This window comes from Bubalus kerabau, chromosome 2 (assembly GCF_029407905.1).
Source record: "Bubalus kerabau isolate K-KA32 ecotype Philippines breed swamp buffalo chromosome 2, PCC_UOA_SB_1v2, whole genome shotgun sequence".
NCBI classification, from domain to species: Eukaryota; Metazoa; Chordata; class Mammalia; order Artiodactyla; family Bovidae; genus Bubalus; species Bubalus kerabau.
The window spans coordinates 112,370,193-112,392,254 of record NC_073625.1 but is presented as its reverse complement, the minus strand read 5'-3'; the positions used below and the strand labels follow the sequence as shown (position 1 = coordinate 112,392,254).

Genomic DNA, 22,062 nt, shown 5'->3' with positions numbered 1-22,062 from the left:
AGTTCTGTTTTCTTCATTATTATCTTTGTGAAAATGGGGAGGAAATACCTATAAAGAATCCTGAACATCAAAAATACCCTAAGGGAATATATTGTCTGCTTTCCTTGACTAGGATAGTACTGGTGGGAATAGAGATGAAGTAAGACGAATTGTAGTAAGTAAGATGAAAAGTAATAAGCTAAATGTTCTAGTGACCTTTTAAATCTGCTTGCCTACTTGTCTGTTTTTTCTAGCTTTCTTTCAAAAGGATTTGAGATGATTTATTAAAAACATGCATTATACAGTTTGTAAGAACATAGCAAGGGGCAATGAGATATCTGGAAATTAAGGATAAGATCATAATGTAAAACTCAAACAAAGATTGGTACATAAACAAGAACACCAGTAAGTCATGTACAGTTGTGCCCAACATTGATTCTGGGCTGTCTAGCAACTGTAGCAAAGAGTAAGCTGATTAGTCTTAATAAGATAAAAAACAACAAAAAAAATAGAAGTATTGCATTTTATTGCCTAAGAGAAATGTAGTCCTAAAAATCACACTATGGGACTTACTTTTTGATAAAGTATTTATAATAAATGTGATAGGGAATTTTAAAAGCTTGTTTAAATTAGATAATCTTTTATAAATATTATTTCTTAAAACAAAGATTTTTTATAATAATTGAATAAAATACAGTTTGAGGTCATATTCTCTGGCAAGAACCTGACTGGAAATACTTAATTTTGCAATTAAGAGTAGATGTGGGGAGTGAAGTAGGCAAGATGGTTGTAAAAGAGATCTCTGACTCTAGTCCTCATCAAAGATATGAATTAACAACTATTCACAGTCAACAACACTTTCTAAAAATCCTAGAATCTGGTGGTGAGGTTAAAACACTCTCTTAGAGTGCAAAAACTGAGAGAAGCCACATTAGAATCTAAGAGCAGTGGTTTCACTTTGACTGTGTTGCCCCTCCTTCAAGCAAGCACAGTGCCTCACTGGAGAGGTCCATGGTTTCTCTAGTGGGGAAAAGAGAGTCAAGGTTGGTATCAAGTCAAGTTTCCTCAGCATTCTGGACCATCCCTTGGGAAGGTCACTTCTTTCTCACCTCAGAGAAACCTAGGGGAATTGGCAAGGTTAGATAGACCACCAACGGTCAGCTAGGAACAAAGAAACAGATGGGGCTCACAGTGACCAGTATTTGGATCATGGCAGTGATACTGCATCTCTCTCTTAATCAGAAAGACCATCAAATGATTCCATTCTCTGTGGCATCAGAATGATGTCCCTATTTGATTGGGAAGCAGGGTGAGCAGTTCTGCCCAGCTGGCAGTCCTAACCTGTGCATAATTCTCAATGTATATACTTATAAATTTTTATTTTTTATAAGAGTAAAGAAATATCTGGGGGGAATTCATAGAGGGAAAATGTAGTAACAGAGTCAGATTAAGAATGTGATTTATGAGCTTTTAATAAAAAGTTATAATAAAGACTTTAGTTAGAAAAAGAAAAGAGAGGGAGCCAAGCCAGCAGCCCTGCCAGCTGCAGAGCTTGCCTGCAGCCTTGCCTGACCAGGGAGCCTGACTCTGGAATATAGCCTGGAATCCTGCATGAATACAGAGTTCATCCTTTGGGCCCACCCACCTGTGGAGCACAGTCTCTGCCTGTACCTGAACATGGAATCCAGCTAATGGCACCAACTAACCAGGGAGTACAGTTTGTTCCTGCTTGACCAGAGAACCCAAGGAGCATCCCTACCCAACCTCAGAGCTCAGCCAACCTGCTTGACTGTGTGAGCACAGCCATGGGTCATGCCTATCCATGTAACCAGGCTAGCAGTTTCACCTGACCAGGCAGCTCAGGCAGTAGTCCAACTGCAGCTCAGTTCTGACTGCAGAACTGAACCAATGGCCCCTCCAACCAGAGGCCCTGCCTGTTCCTTCATGAATTCTACCAGCTGGCTCTTTCCCCAGGCTAGCCTGACTAGTGAAAATCTTTTCTCTGGCAAAGCAAACATGAAGATTGGAAGAAGTGACCACTTCCTCAAATGCACAGACACCAATACCAACATGCAAGATTAATGAAGAATAAGGGAAACATGACACCACCACCATCACCAAATAAATTAATAAAAGCTTCAGTAACCAAACCTAAAAGAGATCTATGAACTGACTGACCAAGAATTCAGAATAATCCTTTTAATGAAATTCAGTTAACTTCATTAAAGAAAACACAAATAGGCAACTGAACAAAATTAAGAAGTCAATACATGAACAGAATGAGAAGTTCAACAAAGAAATAGAAACTGTTTTACAAAAGCCCCCACCCCACTAAGCCCCCCAAACCGACAAATCCCAGAGCTGAAGAATACAATGAGTGATCTGTAAAATTCAATAGAGAGCTTCAAAAGCAGACTTGATAAAGCAGATGAAAGAATCAGTGAATTCAGATAGGTCATTTGAAATTATACATCCAGAGGAAGGGGTGTTGAAGGGGGGGGTTGGCTAGAAAGTATAGAGTGAAAAAACCCCACAAGACTTATGGGACACCATCATATATATTATTGAAGTCCAAGATGGAGGAGGGAGAGAAAATGACAGTCTATTTAAAGAAATACTGGCTAAAAATATCCCAAATATGGGGATAGATATGGACATGAAGCTAAGAGGACCTCAAACAGGTACAACCCCAAAAGGACTTCATCTCGATACATCAAACTGTCAAAAATCAAAGATGAGAATTTTGAAAGCAACAGGAAAAAAGACTGTTGTCAAGTACAAGCAAACCTCAAGGCTGTCAGATTTCTCAGCAGAAACTTTGCACAGAGATTGGTATGAAGTATCAAAATATTGAAAGAAGAAAACTGCCAACTAAGAATACTATACCTAGCATGCTGTCTTTCCGAAATGAAGGTAAGATAAAGATTTTCTCAGACAGACAAAAGCTGAAGAAATTCATCATCCCGGATGTGCATTTATAAGAAATGCTAAAGGAAGTTCTTTAAGCTGAAATGAAAGGATGCTATTTAACAACATAAAACAGGAATGTATAAAACTCACTGGTAAAAGGTAAATTTATAATCAGATTTGGAATTCAGAATGTAATGGTGATATGCAAATCACTTATACAAAAGTTAAAGACAAACATTGAAAATAATTATAATTTTCTAATGAATACATAAAATGTAAATTGTAATATTAACTGCATTAAATGAGAGGGGATAGAGAAGTAAAAATACAGTTTTTGTGTAGAATCAAAGTTATCAGCTTAAAATAGAAAGTTAAAGCTGTGTATACAATGGAACATCATTTATCTATTAAAAAAAAGAGGAAGCCTTTCCATTTGTGACAACATGGATTAACCTGATGGGCATTGTGCTAAATGTAATAAACCAGACAGAGAAACATAAACTTTGTACGGTTTCACCCATGTGGAATATGAAAAAGTTGAACTCAGAAACAAAGTGGAATGGTCCTTGCCAGGGGCTGGGGTCTGGGTGATATGGGGAGATGTTTGTCAAAAGGTACAATCTTTCAGTTACAGGCATACTTCTTATTTTATTGTGTGTTGCTTTGTTTTGTTTTATTGTGCTTTAAAGATACTGCATTTCTTTTTTAGAAATTGAGGGTTTGTGGTAACCTTATATTGAATAAGTCTCTTGGTGCTATTTTTCTAACAGCATTGTTTTTATTTTTTAATTTAAAGTTTTTTATTTATTTATTTTTGGCCATACTTTGTTGGCTTGTCTTCAACCAGGGACCAAATGCCAGTCCTCAGCAATGAGAGAATGGCATCCAAGTCACTTCACTGGACTACCAGAGAATTCCCTAACAGCACTATTATTTTGAAAACATATTTACTTGGCCTTGCTGGGTCTTAGTTGTGGCACATGGAATCTAGTTCCCTGACCAGGGATTGAACCTGGGCCCCCTGCATTGATGCAGAGTTTTAACCACTGGAACATCAGGGAAGTCCCAGCATTATTTTTGTTTTTTAGAATTAAAAAAAATTTTGTTTTAATAATTTATTTATTTTAGTTGCACTGGGTCTTTGTTGCTGTGTGTGGGCTTTCTTTAGTTGTGGAGAGTGGGGACTACTCTCTAGTTGTGTGCACGGGCTTCTCATTGCAGTGGCTTCTCTTGTGGAGCACAGGTTCTAGGCACACGGGCTCCAGGAGTTGCAGCACAGGGGCTCATTAATTGTGGCTTACAGGCCATGGAGCCTGCAGGCCTCAGGAGTTGTAGCACGTGGGCTCAGTAGCTGTGACGCATGGGCTTCTCTGCTCTGTGGCATGTTGAATCTTCCTGGACTGGGGATTGAACCTTTGTTCCCTGAATTGGCAAGGAGGATTCCCATCCACTATACCATGAGGAAAGTTCCCAGAATTACTTTTAAATTAAAGTATGTGCTTGGATTTTATTAGTCATAATCCTATTGCATACTTGAGACTACTTTTGTATGCACTGGGAAACCAAAAAACTTGTGTGGCTCACTTGATTGTGATAATTGCTTTATTGCGATGTTTTAGAATGAACCTACAGGATCCCCAAGGTATGCCTGTGTAAGATGAATAAGTTCTGGGAATTTAATGTACAGCATAGTGATTATAGCTAGCATAGTGATTATAGCTAGTGATACTGTATTGTATACTTGGATTTGCTTACAGAGAGAATCTCACCATACACACACACAGTGGTAACTGAGGTAACAGATGTTCTAATCACCTGATTGTGGTAGTCATTTCACTGTGAATACATATATCAAATCATATTATTGTACCCTTTAAATAAATATATTTAATTTCATTTGTCAGTTACCTCAATAAAGCTGGGAGGAGGGAAGGAGCAAATATATGTGTTTTGATAGGCAAGTGAGTAGGGGGTAAATCTGAAATTATTGTAAGAATTAAGAAGGCTTATCAAGAAATGTATTTCAATAAAAACACTGTATAGGGATGAGCCCTAGGAGAAATGTCTGGACAGGGCCATTTTTTCCCCCCTTCTAGTGAACATGTGTATTTCTACTGCACATGTGTACTTCATATGTTCAAAGTTCTGTGTCTGAGAATGTGGCTAAGAAGAATCTCAAAGCTGGTCTTACAGTTATTTGGCATGGCCTTAAAAATAAGTCTCACTTATTGTACAGGGGTTATGATTATGAGCTCTAGGGTCAGACTTCCAGTTTACTTCCATGAAAATTAGATTTAATGTAAGAGGCTTGCCAGGAGGCACAGTGGTAAAGAATCTGCCCTGACAGTGTGGGAGATGCAAGAGACTTGGATTTGATCCCTAGGTCGGGAAGATCCCTTGGAGTAGAAAATGACAACCCACTCCAGTGTTCTTGCCTAGAAAATTCCATGGACAGAGAAGCCTGGTGGGTTACAGTCCATGTGGTTGCAAAGAGTTGGACACGACTGAGTGAGCACACATGCATGCTATATACATTACTTTCTACCTGTTTTTCCCCTTTAACAATATATCTTGGAAAGCACTCTTTATCAGTTCATGAAGACTTTTATTCTTTTTATATCTGTATAACTCCATTGTGTATGTGGATATACCGTTGTTTATTCAGTCGGTTCCTGTGATGAATATTTGAATTGTTCCCAATATTCTGGTATGGCAAATGATGCTGCAGTGAATAACTTTGGTGCATAATATTGTAGTTTTGATGGAGGTGTATCTTTAGGAAAGAATCCAAGAAGTATGATTGCTGAATAAAGTGTAAAGACATGTGATTTTGGTTTTGCAAAATTGCTCTCCATAGAGTTTGTATCATTTTCCAATTTTACTAGTGCTATATGAGGTGGTTATTTTTCTACAACCTCATAAAAAAAGGTATGTTGTCAAGCTTTTATATATTTTTTAAGCTTTTCTTTTTGTGTATACTTTTAATTTGCATTTTTATTATGGATAAATTTGAACATTTTTTTTCTGTATATTTAAGGCAGTATGCTTTTATTTTCTATGAATTGTCCGTGTCTTTTGCACATTTTTCTATTGTATTTTTGGTCTTTTTCTTAAGTTTTAACAGTTCTTTTATATATACTAAGAGAGTAGTTCTTTGTGGTGTAAATACTTTTCTCCTAGTTTTCCACTCAGCTTTTGATTCTGTTTATTGTGTATTTTGTATAGCATTTTAAAATATATAGTTGAATTTTGAACCTTAGAATCAGTGAGAAATGATTTGCTCGCTCTGGGATTATAAAGAAATACTCTCACATTTTCTTCAAATAATTATATGATTCTAGTCTCTCTCTTTTGAGCTCTGTTCCATTTAAAGTTTATTCTAATATATGGTTCTTCAATTTTGTCTTTTTTTATAATGGCTATCTGTAGTCACGTCTTCATTTATTAAAAAGGTTTGATTTATACACAATGACTGAAAAATTTTCTTCTGCTTTCATTTAACTTTTTTCCCCCCAGTTTTTATGTTCTAATATGCATTTGTATTTAGATACATTTCTAATTTCCATTTGTTGTTGGGTCTATTTTTATTTCATTTGTTGACCTGACAATAGACCAATTTTACTAATGTACGCTATTACCTTTGTTTTCTTTTTTTTTCTTTTATTTTATTTTTTAACTTTACAATATTGTATTGGTTTTGCCATATATCAACATGAATCCGCCACAGGTATACACGTGTTCCCCATCCTGAACCCTCCTCCCTCCTCCCTCCCCGTACCATCCCTCTGGATTGTCCCAGTGCACCAGCCTCAAGCATCCAGTATCGTGCATCGAACCTGGACTGGTGACTTGTTTCATATATGATATTATACATGTTTCAATGCCATTCTCCCAAATCATCCCACCCTCTCCCTCTCCCTCTCCCACAGAGTCTAAAAGACTGTTCTATACCTTTGTTTTAATTAAAAGTTTTTATTGTATTATCTAATAAGGCAATGGCATCCCACTCCAGTACTTTTGCCTGGAAAATCCCATGGACAGAGGAGCCTGGTAGGCTGCAGTCCATGGGGTTGCTAGAGTCGGACACGACTAAGTGACTTCACTTTCACTTTTCACTTTCATGCATTGGAGAAGGAAATGGCAACCCACTCCAGTGTTCTTGCCTGGAGAATCCCAGGGACGGGGAGCCTGGCGGGCTGCCGTCTGTGGGGTCGCACAGAGTTGGACACGACTGAAGCGACTTAGCAGCAGCAGCAGCAGCAGCAGTAGGGTTAGTTTCACTGTTCTTCTTTTCTGATGTTCATACCTATTCTTGCTTGCGTACCTTTTAGTATAATGCTTAGAATTAACTTGGTATTTTCATTGACATTGTTAAATTTATACATTAACATGGAGGAGAACTGATTGACATCCTTCTTTTTTATTTGATTGGTCTTATTTGTGAAAAGAGATGTTTCTTTGAGTCTATTTTGGGGCTTTCAAGAGTGTTCTGAAAATTTTCTCATAGAAAATTTGAGTTTTTTTGAAAATAGCTTTGTTGCAATACAATTCACATAGTATATCATTTAATGTGTACAAGTCAATAATTTTTAGTATGTTCACAGAGTTGTGCAATCAGTAGCATCTAATTGCATAACATTTTCATCACCCCAGAAAGAAACCCTGTACTTATTAGCAGTCACTCCGCATTTTCTTTCAACCCTCTCATTCTCCCCTACCCCTGAGCAACCATTAGTGTGCATTCTGTTTTTCTGTAGTCTTTCTATTCTGTTCTTATTCAGTATATAGAATTATATAATATGTTATCTTTTACAGCTGGTTTCTTTCTCTTAGCATGATGTTTTTAAGATTCTTCCATGTCTTATCATGTATCAGTACTTAAGTTATTTAATGCAGAATGGTATTCATTGTATGGGTGGTGGTGGTGTTCAGTCTCTCAGTCATGTCCAACTCTGCGACCCCATGGACTGCAGCGTGTCAGACTTCCCTGACCTTTATCATCTCTTGGAGCTTGCTCAAACTCATGTCCAGAGAGTCGATGATACAGTCTAGCCATCTCATCCTCTGTCACCCTCTTCTCCTCTTGCCTTCAATCTTTCTCAGCATTAGGAACTTTTACAATGAGTCGACTCTTGGAATCAGGTATTTAAAGTATTGGAACTTCTGCTTTAGCACCAGTCCTTCCAATGGATATTCAGGGTTGATTTTCTTTAGGATTGACTGGTTTGATCTCCTCAATTCCCAGAGACTCTGAAGAGTATTCTCTAGCACCAGATTTCAAAAGTGTCAATTCTTTGGCACTTAGCCTTCTTTATGGTCCAACTCTCACACCCATACAAGACTTTTGACCTATTTGTATTTTTGAATCTGTAATGTGTCTCTTATAGATAGCATATAGTTGGATTCTGTGTTGTTTTTTTTAATCCAGTCTGTTAGTCTCTATCTTTGATAGATTATTTAGCCCATTCATATTTAATGTTACTATTGATGTAGTTGGATTTACATTGTGCAATGTGTCTCATGTCTTCTTTTGTTCTCTTGTCTTTTTACTGGTTTCTTTTGAGTTTAGCAAACACTTTTGTGTATAACATTTAAACTTCTTTAATTAATTTTTCTCTATATTTTTTGAAGTTATTTTCCTAGTATTTACTCAAGTGGTTAGCATATACAGTTTAAAACTTTTAAAATTTATACTAACTTATTTCCATGACAAAGAGAAACATTATTCTTGTATATCTGTATTCTTATTCCTTTTTTGGGTGGCTGTTATTAGTGTTTTTCTCATCTGTGAGTTGCTTGTGATTAAATGAAGTTTCCATATTAATGAGACATTATCGTATTTAGAAATCCAAATATTGAGGCTTTTGTTTTTAATATGAAGTTCACATCCACAATTTTGTCCCTTTTGTAATGCATGATGTAATGAAGATGTTTCTTTCCTTTAGGTTACACCTGTGTTTGAGGATTGGACTACTATTGATTGGTATCGATTTTTCTGTTTATGGGAGAAGTTGCCAGCTTCTATGAAGCGGGTGGCAGAGCTAGTAGGCGTTGAAGAAGGGTTCTTGGCTCGCTGTGTGAAAGGAAATTTAGTAGCCAGAACTGAGAGACAGCACCGACAAATGGCCATCCATAAAAGGTAAATATCAGGGAGCCTGGACTATTCTGTTTTTAACAACGTATTGGATATGCAGCAGATGTCCAGTTTTGACTGAATATAGTAAAATTTTCAACTTCTTGTATTTACTAAATTTATTGATATTTTAGTTTCTTCTTTGTAGCTTATAAGAAGCCACTGTATATTGAGACTTTTTAAAGTAGAACATTTAATTACTTCTTCCCTTAAAGAAGATGTGAATCAGAACTGCCAACTTAGTGTGGCTTCATTTGAGGATATGGTTTGTATTACCCTTAGAAGTGATTCATTACCAGTAGAGAAGAGCCATTTGAAAGATTTTGAAATATAATAAAATTGCTTTTCTTAAAGCAATAGTTTCATATTATTTATGTCATACTCAAGTATAAATTTTTTAAGGATCATATACAAATGCATATAATCCAAATATACTTGGATGGTTTGTGGCACAGTTAACCTTTCACATCAAAAGCCAATTGATTTGGTTTTTTATAACCAAATTTCAGTTGAAACATGATTCAATGATATAATTGTGTATCAAGCATTCTTTTAAAAAATATTTGTGCGATCACCTTTCTTGAACTAAGTCTCATTTCCTAAAATTAGTTAGTAGTACTGAAATATAGGAGAAATCTTTTTGATATACAGATATTAGTTTTTTCCTATAGTGTCAACATATGTTAGAATTTACTTTTACAACCATTGAGCTCTTTGTCCACTAATGCTATGTCCTATTAAGAATCTTCTCTCTTTCTCAGAGGTGTAAACCCTTTCTTAACTTTTTTGGTTCTTTCTTGTTTCTCAGCATCTATATTGTGCTTTCATAGTAAACGTAAGTGACCTCTTACTGTACTTTTGGTAATTTACTTTCCAGGTTTTTTACCAGTCTTGTGCTATTAGATTTAATCAGTGAAGTTCCCTTAAAGGAAATTAATCAGAAATATGGATGCAATCGTGGACAGATTCAGTCATTACAACAGTCAGCTGCTGTTTATGCAGGTCAGTTAAATAAGCATTCCCACATTTATTTAAGACTCTGTGGTTTGAGGTCAAGTTAAGATCACTTTTTTTCAAATTCCATTTTACTGTAGGCTTCTCTAAAAGTGATGCGATCATGTCAAACCATAATTTTGTATAGTCCCTGTCGTCATCAGAACACCTAAACAGTGACTCCTCTGGGCTCAGTGACCCTGCTGTAGAAGACTGGCAGCTAGCTGAGTGTCTGTATCTTGGTCCCTTTCTATCTGTTAGCAACCTGCTGACCATCTCTCTTCTTTCTGTTTTTCTTTTTCTGGGGGAGGTGTCTTGAAAGAAAAAGTAGATGTAATTTTCACTTGTCTTGCTTTTTTCAAGTTACTGATTAATACTTATTATTGTAGAGGATGGCAAATGAAGAGGGATTTCTGGACTTCTAGCTCACTGTTCTAAATATTATCTCTTCTTTAAGGAACTACTGGTCTTCCTTAATAAAATTAAGCTCATTTTTTCTAAGGTAGGCAAACAAGGGAAGTTCTAGATCTGATTTTACTAAGAAATCCTTAAGCCATTAGGAAGGCAATCCTGGGCTACTGGAGACTGTGTTTGTAAGTTTCATTGTGAAGGTGTGTGCGTGTGTGAGAAAGTACTGAGGGAAAGATGCTGAGAGAGGGTAGTAAGTAGGAAGAGACTACCTTTAACTCACTGGCATCAAAGATCTCAGATTACCTCTAGAATTAATGTTCTCATAGGGAAGTGATTTTCTTAATGATTTGACACTTGGCTGCTCTGGCCTCTTTATTTTAAGAGAGCATATCTATCAAGCTGGGCAACTTCTTTATTTTTTAAGAAGATATCAATGGGACCTTTATTCTTTGGAAATAGTCCTCTTAGCACTTGACAATTTAAATTAGTTCTCTTGTTTTCTCTAGGTGGAAACCAGAGTACTTTCTTCCTTAAAGAAAATAAGGAAGAGTGAGAGAGAGAAAGAGAGGAATAAACTAGTGAGGGCTTTTTGTTTGTTTTGTTTTTATGTGCTCTGCCTCAATTTTTTTCGAATGTAAATTTATGATTAAGAATAAACAAGATAATAGTTAATGTGTCTAGCCAACTAGCTAGGCCCTTAATATAGGTCTACTCTACTATTAATTTACACTTTGTGCTTGTTAAACTTCATAGTTCTATAGGGAAAAAAAAAAGAGTGAAACAAAACTACCTCTCAAGAAATGGAGAATTGGTCTAGAAAGAATTTTTAATTCAATAATTATTCCATGAATATTCTAGGGATGATTACAGTGTTTTCCAACCGCCTGGGCTGGCACAACATGGAACTACTGCTTTCCCAATTCCAGAAGCGTCTTACATTTGGCATCCAAAGGGAGCTGTGTGACCTGGTCCGGGTGTCATTACTTAATGCACAGCGGGCCAGATTCCTCTATGCATCTGGTTTTCTTACTGTGGCCGATCTTGCTAGAGCAGATGTTGCCGAGGTGGAAAGTGTTCTGAAAAATGCTGCACCTTTTAAAAGGTAAGAAAATCCCCTCATCTACATAGGTTATTAAATGAAACAGGCTAATTTGTAAGTAGAAGATAATTTGTTAAAATATTTTTCTCTTAGATAATATCATGCCATATTTGGTATAAGTGGAAGAAAATCTGGCTACTTTTCCCCCCTCGAGGATTACTTTTTTTTGTATATATATTTAAAATATATTTTATGACTTTAAAGGCACTTTTAAAAGTATCATAACTTTTCTCCTAGAAAGACTGTGTAAAGCTAAGTTACAAACGCTTTCTGCTTTGATAGATTTTAGTTCTCAGTATATATCCAGGACTCATTTTAGACTTTACTTCAGGCAAGAACACTTTAATATTTACTCTTCTTGAATATTCTTTGGAACCCTAGTCCCTCAAAACCAGTTTATGAGAAGAGGACTCTTTGACATACATGTGTGTGTATGTGTGTGTTTAAAACTATACTCATTGAATGGGCTGGCCTCAGGATGTTATCAAGGAATAGGTTATTTTCCCAACCACTGTTCTTTGAACTCTCTGTTGTATGGAATCTCAGCCAGATCCTATAGCTATTTAGGCACTTTCAAGTGTTAACAGTTTTATTTTCAGGTTTTAAAAATTTTTTCTAAATTAGAGCATTAATCTCATTTCCAGTTCAATGCTTCTTTCCTCCCACTCACTTTAAGTGCAGATGCTCTCGTTTAAGAACCTTGACACAGGCTCTGAAACTTATAACATGTGGGAAGGGATGGGGGGGGCATAATCTAAAGGAAAGGTCTCACTGCCCAGTGCCACCTCACATCATGGGCTTTATTCTGTGTATCTGGCAGCAATGCAAATTTGGTTCTTGCAAGCTGGCCCTGGTGCAGCATGCACAGTAGCCAGCTATAGTGGTATAGCTGCCTCTACCTAGATTTTGAAGGGTGAAATTGCCCGGAGTCTTGAGGATGTGCAACCCGAGGAGAGGACTGCTGTAGTGGGAGGCCCACTGTGGAGTCTCCACTAGGACAGTGCATAGTGGGGGCAGGGCCATTCCCTGTGACCCCCAGATTGGAAGATCCACTGGTGTGCCATTTTGTCACTATGGGTGTGCCTCTGGCTAAAACCTACATAGAGTATGCTTTAAAAACTACTTATAAAGGTGTTGATCTCCCCTGGAGCCTGTGATTTTCACAGAATCTTTGAATACATTTATACTTGCTTAGAAATATGTAATAAAAGACCTGAGGTGAAAAAATTTGTCTGTGGGCGTATCCCTGTGGTAACAACATGCCAAATATCATGCTTAACCCTTTCAGGAAGTCATCTGAAAGCAGTACACAAAAAATTTAATCAGAAAAAAGTTGTAAACACATTTTGAAATCTCTTCATTATGTTAAGGCCGTTATTGCCATGACTATGCCTCTTCTGAAAGCCCAAAACCATCATTGATTAAAATTAGTGACACGTAGTAATAGGACAGATCAATATTATCTGCCTCCTCATGGGACACACTGAAAAAGACACAACATTATTCCTGGAATATTCTTATCAGAAATTTCTACCTTGGTTTTAACTGTAGGGAAACATCAGGCAAACCTTAATTGGGAGACATTCTACAAAATATTTGGCCTGTACTTTTCAAAAACATCAAGTCATAAAAACAAAGACTTAAAGCAGGCTAAAGAGGCATGACAATCAAATGCACCACCTTACTCTAGATTGAATTAGAAAAAGAGCATAATTGGAACAATTGGTAAAATTTAAATAAGGTGTGTAGATTAGATACAGTGTTGTATTGATGTTAATTTTCTGAATAGAAACTAATGTATCCGGAGACTGGCCTCCCTTTCAGTGCTTGGAAAACCCATCCAGCATTCAGATTGTCTCAGATTGCCATTACCAGCAATCTGCAGTGAATTACCTTGTGCATGTGTATTTTCATATTGTTGATGACGTGTCTTCAGACTAAATTCCTAGACGTGAGATTTCAGAAGGTAAGTACATATATATAGCTCTATTAGATTCCAGATTGCTCTGCAGAAGGGTCCAGCCAAGTGGCACTCTCACTAGTCTGTTACCCCTCAGCCTCACCAACAGAAGAGGTTGTTAAAAACTAAATTCAGTTTAAAACAAAATTTAAAATGCATGTAAAACCTTTGAGAGGATCCAATGCATTGGTGTTTATGATAACTATAAATAGGATAACTCCCAGTGTTTGGAGTGTGTGTCAGAGCCATAGTCCCCAAGACCCAAACCAAAGACCCTGTTGAATGAGTTGCTGCCAAGTGATCTCATATAATTAAGTTTCAACTTCACCAGAAGTATCAATCCAGGTACAGTGTTAGTGTTGGACATAGCACAGACACTTCCCTGTTCAGCTAAAAGTTTATCAAGAGCTGTCTTATTATCAAGAGCCAGAGAGTCTAAGTATTTTTGTTGGATAGCTAGTGCTTTTGCAATGGAATCTGCAGTGTTCCCTAAGAGTTGAGGAAATGTTCCTGATCATATTCTTTGTTTTAACTTCTAATCAGGGAAGTAGGGCCCTGCCAAAGGAAGAAGTTTGAATTGTGAATGCCTCCTGTTAAGCCTTTTCTAGAACAGTTATGGGTCACAGTTAGATAACCTAAGAGGCATATTCCATATGAGCCATGTAGGCTTGTATAGGAGCCATATAGGCATTCATAGACCCAAGAAGAATGATAACCACCACAGACAAAGACAAGACCTGTCAGGGCACAACCATTCCTATTAAGCAAATACTGATAATAGATTCATTCACAGGGATTTTTGCATTTACCTGTTCAAGACAGGGATCAGTCAGGTTTTTAGTGCATGTGGGAAGAGAATCTTCTATCCTGAAACAGAGTTATCCTGAAGACTAAAGGCTATCTCTTCTTAGTAATGGCTTGGGAGATACAGATGAGGATGTTATCTTTCCAGGCCAATGTTAGAGTGAAATTAGGAAAGAAAAGGAGAAAGGGTTTCATGTTTTGCTAAAGCAAGAAGACTTGAGTCTGGTGTCTTGGGTGAAAGCAGTAGACATTGATATCAACGATTTTTCTTACTCACTGTTTTGTTTCCTGTGTTGTATAGGACCAGATGTCAGCTGGTCTTCCTTAGCTGTGATACATACTCAAGACTCAATATGTTGTATAGTTTTCCTGCAGTGTCAATGGTCAGGAGCACTTGGTAACATCCCTTTTCACAGGGCTTAAGGGGTGCCTTTGTTTTTAGTGATAGCTACAAAGGTGCAAGGGCTTCCCTGGTGGCTCAGACAGTAAAGAATCTGCCTGAAATGTGGGAGACCTGGGTTTGATCCCTGGCTTGGGAAGATCCCCTGGAGGAGGGCATGGCAACCCACTCCATTATTCTTGCTTGGAGAGTCCCCATGGGCAGAGGAGCCTGGCGGGCTGTAGTCCATAGGGTCACAAAGAGTTGGATACGACTGAGTGGCTAAGTGTAGCACAGCACAGCAGAAAGGTGGGAATGCAATTTTTCTGTCTTTAATTATCCTCATTTTTTTTTTTACCAAAGATAATCACAGTATCACAGTAAAACTAATTTGTTTGCTTTAAACTTGATCTGATTATTTAAGTGCAGCAAGAATAGTGATTAACCATGCAGGTCCTTTTTTAATACTGCTTTGCTGGAACCTTGTAAACAAGGTACCAGATTGAGAAGTAGAGTGAACTTCATCTACACTTGCCATAGTCTTTATAGATCCTGCTATCTCTGTTACTCAGGTTCAGTATTTTTAGCGTGAGCCTCAATTTTGATGACAGAAGTTTTAGAAAGTAAGTGAACAGCAGTAAGAAAATTGTTTACTTGTTACCCATTTCTTACTGGGGTCCCAGAGGATTGTCATACACAATTTTAAGATAATGAGTAGAATTATTAGTTAGGATTATACCAGGTTGGAGAAGGAAATGGCAACCCACTCCAGTGTTGTGCCTGGAAAATCCCAGGGACGGCGGAGCCTGGTGGGCTGCCGTCTATGGGGTCACACAGAGTCGGATATGACTGAAGTGACTTAGCAGCAGCAGCATACCAGGTTATACCAAGTTTTTAGGAACTTCACACAATTTCTGGAACACTTATATACCTATACAAATGCAACATAAAGAAGGCTTACTATTACTTCTTCTTTGATAATGTTTCCCATGTGATGTACTATCAAATAAGCCTAACGTCTTTGTTCCAGAGGCCCTCTGGAAAATTTCAAAGTTAGTTTGTGGTCAAAAGACTTCATTTAAAATTTGATTTGGGGAAGTTTGTTGAAGACATCAAATTGTTTGGACACTTGCCTAAATAGGATCACAGGTCAATATGAAACAATAGTTGTCTATTTAGCAGATGAAGAAAAATTAAGTATTAGTTTCATATAAGTACACTATTGATAGTAAAACTTGATTTTTAAAGCCCTTATAATAATTCAGTTTTAGCCAGCTTGATTACACATGGTAAAATCTTATCTCTCTTCAGCTTTTTGTATAACTTTAGTTTATCTTTCGTAACCAGAAGCTGTAATTCAGACAAAATTACTCTCATTTCCCTTAACAAAATGCATATTTATTATCCATGCCTTTTCTTAGCCAAGAACACATCCTGCTTTCCTTGCATAGGGAGATGTTTCCTTTGTTGTTTCTTGTAGCTTTAATTACTTGTACTAGAATTTGTAACCTTTGAAAACCTTAAGTTCTGGTGAAAATTTAGAAACTAAACAATTGTGGACTACTTCTTATACTAGGATTCTGCAGCTTGGCAAAATCATAAAGACTTTGTAACTTCTAGAAACATATGCTTTCTCATAGAAAAATTTCTCAGCATGGCACTGTTGACTGAAAAAAAAAAAAAAAAGCACAATATGAGAGTTGTGAGTTAAGGTTTATTTGGGACAAAATGAGAAGTATAGCCCAGAAGACAGTATTTCAGATAGCTGAGAAACTGCTTGAATGAGGTAGAAGGGAAGGCCAGTGTCACATATGATTTTAGTGAAGAGGGTATGTGCAGTCAGGCACACATTTTGGCAGAGGCTTGCTGCTAGTCACAAGGAGCAAGGGTAACCGTTAATGGTTTTAGTGCTTTTCTAGATAGGAGGAGTTGTAAGAATTGGGCCCATAAACTCTTCTAACTATCTGAAGATGTGTTCTGCCTGTTTTTCCCAGAGCACTGCGTGCCTCGGAAATTCCTGATTTCTCCACCCTGAACTCCTTTCAGGGAGTGTTGAAGGTCACATCTATAGCAACTCAGGATTTAATCCTTGTGGAGGTAGATGGAAAGTGCCTATACTTGGCATCACCAAACATGCTTACTAATAACCCCAAATTTTATCTCTAGTTTTTCAATAATAGGAAGCCAAAAGTAGATAAACCTACATAAGGTAATCTTTCACCTATTGTCTTATTTGGAATGATCTAAATGTTCAGTAAATTTCCATTACTTAACCTAGTCTTGGCAAAACTTTAGAGTTTTAGACTAAAAATTCAGGAAGCTTGTTTGAAAAGTTCACCTAGAAAACTTTTAATTGTCCTTTTATTTATTTAATTTACTTGTTTTAAACCAGCAGTCCTCAACTGTTTTAGCACCAGGGACTGGTTTTGTGGAAGACAATTTTTTTATAGACCATGGTGGGTGATGGGGGAGGTTTTAGGATGATTTAGGTGCATTATATTTATTGTACACTGTATTTCTATTATTATTACATCGGCTCCACCTCAGATCATCAAACATTAGGTCTTAGAGTTTGGGAACCCCTACTCTAAACAATTATATTTAGATTATACTAAACATTTTACCATGTCAAATTATTTTTCTTACTGACAAATTTGTCAGCTTGGGTAGAATAAAATATATTATAATATATTTTATTATATTATATAATTATATATTATATAATATATTATAATAGAATATATTATAATAATACTGATAATTCTTAAGACAGCTCTGTTTTAATTAAATCAATAAGCTTAAACTAGTTTTTATTTATTATAGATTAATTTAGATAACATAATCTTGAAAAGCATCTGAGTTAGTTATATTCTTTAGAACTTTGGAATGGTGAATCCTTAAAACTTGTCTTTAAACCAAAAAAATAGAGCTCTTATTGTAGACAATACTATACTTCCAAAAAATTAAAAAAAAAGATTACACTTCTGAGGAAGATTTTTAACTCTATTTAGGTTATGTATTTAATCTGGATTTGTATCATGAGTTTAGCACAAATGATGCCATTTGGAGCCTCTGGTTTTTCTCTTTGACAAACAGATTTTCACTTTTACTAACCATATAGATGAAAAATTATGTCTTGGTATGGTTTTAATATGCATTTTTATAAATATGCAAGATGGTAAATTTTTTTCAAATTTTCAGATTTAAAGAAATATATCTGAATTATCTGGTTATATCTTTTCCTTATGTTTATAAGAAGTTTTAGTCTCTCTCCTCCTTTTTTTAAAGCATCTTAGAATCTTTTCTTTTTAAAACTGATTAGGGTTCCAGCCATTCGTTTGACATGTACATTTCATAAATTTTCTCAAAACTTACCAGTTGTATTTTGACTTTATTGCATTATTTTTGCCATGCAGAATTTTCTTTCATTTATTTTTTAGCAATCTTTTTTTAATTTTTGCTTCTCAATTGTCATAGTTATAAAGTTTTTCATACAGTGAGATTAAAGAGGTATATTCATAAGTTTGCATTTAGATTCCTGATGCATTTAGAATTTAGTTTTGTGTATCGTGTTAAGCCTGGATCCAGTTTTATTTCTCAGTGGCTCTGATTTATAAAAGAGTTTATCTTTGTCCCAGTGATTTGAGATGCCACCATCATATATTAAATATCCATATGTAATTAAGTCTATTTCTGGACTTTCTATTTTATTTACTATTCTTTCTGTCAATTAATAAGCCAGCACCATGCTTTTATTTATAGTGGCTTTACTTTATAGTGTGTTTTTTATAAAGGCTGTATAGTGTCTTTTAATGTCTGGTAGGGTAACTTCTACCTTATAGTTTTTCAGTATTTTCCTGGCTATTCTTACATGTTTGCCCATATGAAACTTAAAGTGCTTTTTGATATTTTATTGGAATTGGGTTGAAATTTAATAGAACTGATTTATCAGGAGTTTTAAAATATTTTCCTCATACAGATTTTTAGGAGTTGTAATTTTCTTCCTACAAATTTTATACATTTCTTGTTAAATTTATTTCTATTATATTTAATAATTATTCTGTTTTTAATTGATGGTTGTCTTCTGTGTTTTCTTTTTTTTTTTTTTTTTGCCTTCTTTTAATAACTTTATTGAAATCATAATTCAGTTCAGTTCAGTAGCTTAGTCGTATCAGACTCTTTGCGACCCCATGAACCACAGTTCTGTGTTTTCTACATAGTTATTATTTGAGTATGTAAAGGCTATTGAGCTTTATGTATTTTTCATCCATACTTTCGTTGTTTAAATTACTTATCATTTACCATTAAATCAATTATCATTGATTCTCAAAGATTTTCAAGGTATTGTCATATCATTTGCAAATAGAGATATTTTACTTTTTCCCTAACAATTCTTGTGCTTCTGACAGATTTCTTTTGTCTGATTGAATTAGCTATTAATAATAGTGCTATAGGTAATGGTAGTAGATAGTGGTAACAGAGATAGTGGACATTTTTGCTTTGTTTATGCTCCCAGTGGAAATGCCTCTGCTACCGTAATAAGATACTGGCTTCAGGATTATGATGTGTGTTTGTGTGAAAAGTGAAAGTCGCTTGGTCATGTCCAGCTCTTTGCGACCCCATGAACTATACACCCATGGAATTCTCCAGGCCAGAATACTGGAGTGGGTAGCCATTCCCTTCTCCAGGGGATCTTCCCAACCCAAGGCTTGAATCCAGGTCTCCCTCATTGCAGGCAGATTCTTTACCATTTGAGCCACCAGGGAAGCCCCATGTGTGTGTATGTACAATCATTTTAGGAAAATGGCCATTAATTGCAATTTTCTCAAATATTTTGTATCAGGAATGGGTATTAAATTTTGTTAAAGAGTTTTTCAGCATCAATGGAGATAGTCTTAGGGGTTTTTTTCCCCTGTTACATCTGTTAGCATGTTATATTAATAAGATTTCCTACTATTCAGTCAGTTGTATATTCCAGAATAAATTTCAGTTGGTTGTGGTATGATATTTTTTACATGATGCTGGATTCTATCTGCTAATATTTAATATAGTATACTTTTACATTGTTACCCATAAATAATATTAGTCTGTAGTTTTCATACATGTGTTCATGTGTGTGTTTGCACTATCTTTACTCAAGTTTTGATATCATTGTTTGATATCAGACTTGCTTCATGAAAAACAGGAAGATTTTTCCTTATTTTCAGTACTTTGGAACTGGTTAAAGTTTTGATATGATTACCCTATGAAACAATCTTGATTGTGCCTTTTAGTGGGGTTAGTTCTTTGACCAGCTTCTCTGTTTTATTTTTTCAGAAATCAGTCTCTTTAAACTTTCTACATCTAGTGGGGTCAGTTTTGGTAACCTTTCTGAACAAAATTATTTATTTCATCTGGATTTTCAAATATATTTTCATAGAGATCTGTAAAAAAGTCTATTAGGAATTTAAAATATTTCTTCCATTTCTCTTTTTTGATTTGTTATTTTGTAAATTTCTACTTTTTTTTTCCTTGATCAGATCAACTTGTGGTCTATTTTGTAAATTTAAAAAATCAAAGATTTTGTTTTACTGATGAGGTCTACTAAAAAAAAATCTACCTCATTCATTCCTTATTTTTGAATTTTATTACTTCCCACTGCTTTCTTTTGTTTTACTTTGTCATACTTTTTCTAGTTTTTTTTTGTTGAACTAGAAATTTGTTGACATTTATGTTTTTATTGATAAATAAAATGCTGTTTTTAATTTTGATACTATAAATTTAGTACTGTGAATTTTCCTGTGGTCGCTTATTTTAAATGTAGCCAGACATCTGATATTTAAGGCTTTCATTATTTTCTTTATAGGAATTATGGAATTTGCATATTTTCCCTTTTTGGCTGGGTGGAAGTTCTTTTTTTGTCGTCGTTAGTTATTTCTAGTTTTATTGCATTGTAATCTAAGTGTGTTTTATAACATTTCTACATTATGAAATTCACTAGCAGTTTGTTTCCTAATACAGAATATGATCAATACAAACTGGATAGATATATTCTCTATAATAAAAATAAAATGAGATATTTTCACAAAATCTGCCTTATTGTGTTAATTATGTCTTATTCATTCCCCAGTGCCAGTCCTTCATCTGTCTTTGAATTATTTACTAAAGTCTACCAATCATTAGTGTACTTCTCTCTTTGTCCCCTTGTGTCTCTTACAGTGTTTGCTGATGGCTTGTTGTTTAGAGTGTAAATATTCATAGTAAATATGACTGATAGACAGTTATCTTTATTGTGCTTTTGGTTTTGAGCATTAAATTATACCCTTCTTGGAGTGCCCGTCACTGCTTTCTTCTTGTTTCCCTTTGCCTGGAAATTCCTTTTCCCGTCCCTTTATTTTTAGCTTTCTTGAATCGCTTTGTTTTAGTTGTGCTTTTTGTGTACCACATTGAGTTGTAGTAGTGTTTTGCTTTCTGGTACAAATTGAAAATCTATTTTTGGGTGTGTGTGTGCTTTGAAAATTTATAATGTAATTCCTCATTTTAGTTTTTTAATAATTAAAAATAACAAATGAACATCTGAAGATCTTTTTAATAGATAATTTAATTTTGCTTACATTGATTGATATGAATAATATGTCTGGAGTAAATTCTCTCAGATTATTTTATAATTATGTATTATGTAATGTTTGCTATGTTTCTTTATCTAAGGGTACTCTTTGGTACTTTATTTTTAAATTTAGAAAACTTATATTTTTGTTTTATTGGGTACCTTTTATTATCTGGTTTGTTAACATTTTAATTGTATTCCATAATTCCTATCTATTGCCTTAACAGCAGTCACTGACATTGAACTTACTTTAGCTTTCTTGTACCCTCTACCTTTTCCTTCTATTTTCAAAGTGCATTATTTCTACCTTATCTCAATATATACATTTTGTACATTAATTTTCCACCTTTGTTTCCTTGTAGGGGTAGGAATGGAAGACTAATATAATCTACATTTTTAGTTATTCAGATTTTTACCATTGTTCTTACTGCTGAGGTGTTCCTTCCTCTCTTTGAACAGTTGAAACTTATCCTCTAGTAGATTTAGATTTCATGAGGAGGGCTTATATAATATAGAATTCTCCAAGTTCTTGTATGTTTAAAATTGTTTTTCCATAACCTTAATATTTGAAGCACATCTTGGTTGCACAGCCTATACTTTCTTTTATTGGGTTTTTTGAAAATGTTATCTCTTTGCTTTGTATGCTGTTTTTGAGACTTCTGATGGGAGTATGATTCTTTTGCCCTTCCAGATATGTAGACCTTGAGGTTTATTTTCCATATTTTTGATAGTTTTACTAGGTGTTTTAACTTTTTCTTTGGAACAAAGTACTTAAGTTAATGTCTTAAAAGCAGCTAGTATTATGTAT

At 35.3% G+C, this 22,062-nt stretch overlaps 1 protein-coding gene across 5 annotated transcripts in view; it reads left to right on the top strand.

Moving 5' to 3' along the window:
* Positions 1–22,062, top strand: part of POLQ (DNA polymerase theta) — a 103,468-nt gene that overhangs the window by 30,960 nt on the left and 50,446 nt on the right. For all 5 annotated transcript variants that reach the window (XM_055568335.1, XM_055568334.1, XM_055568332.1 and 2 more), the window contains 3 exons: positions 8,835–9,028; positions 9,900–10,024; positions 11,285–11,528. In XM_055568335.1, coding sequence (XP_055424310.1) covers positions 8,835–9,028; positions 9,900–10,024; positions 11,285–11,528 — 563 coding nt within the window. The remainder of the gene's footprint in view (positions 1–8,834; positions 9,029–9,899; positions 10,025–11,284; positions 11,529–22,062) is intronic.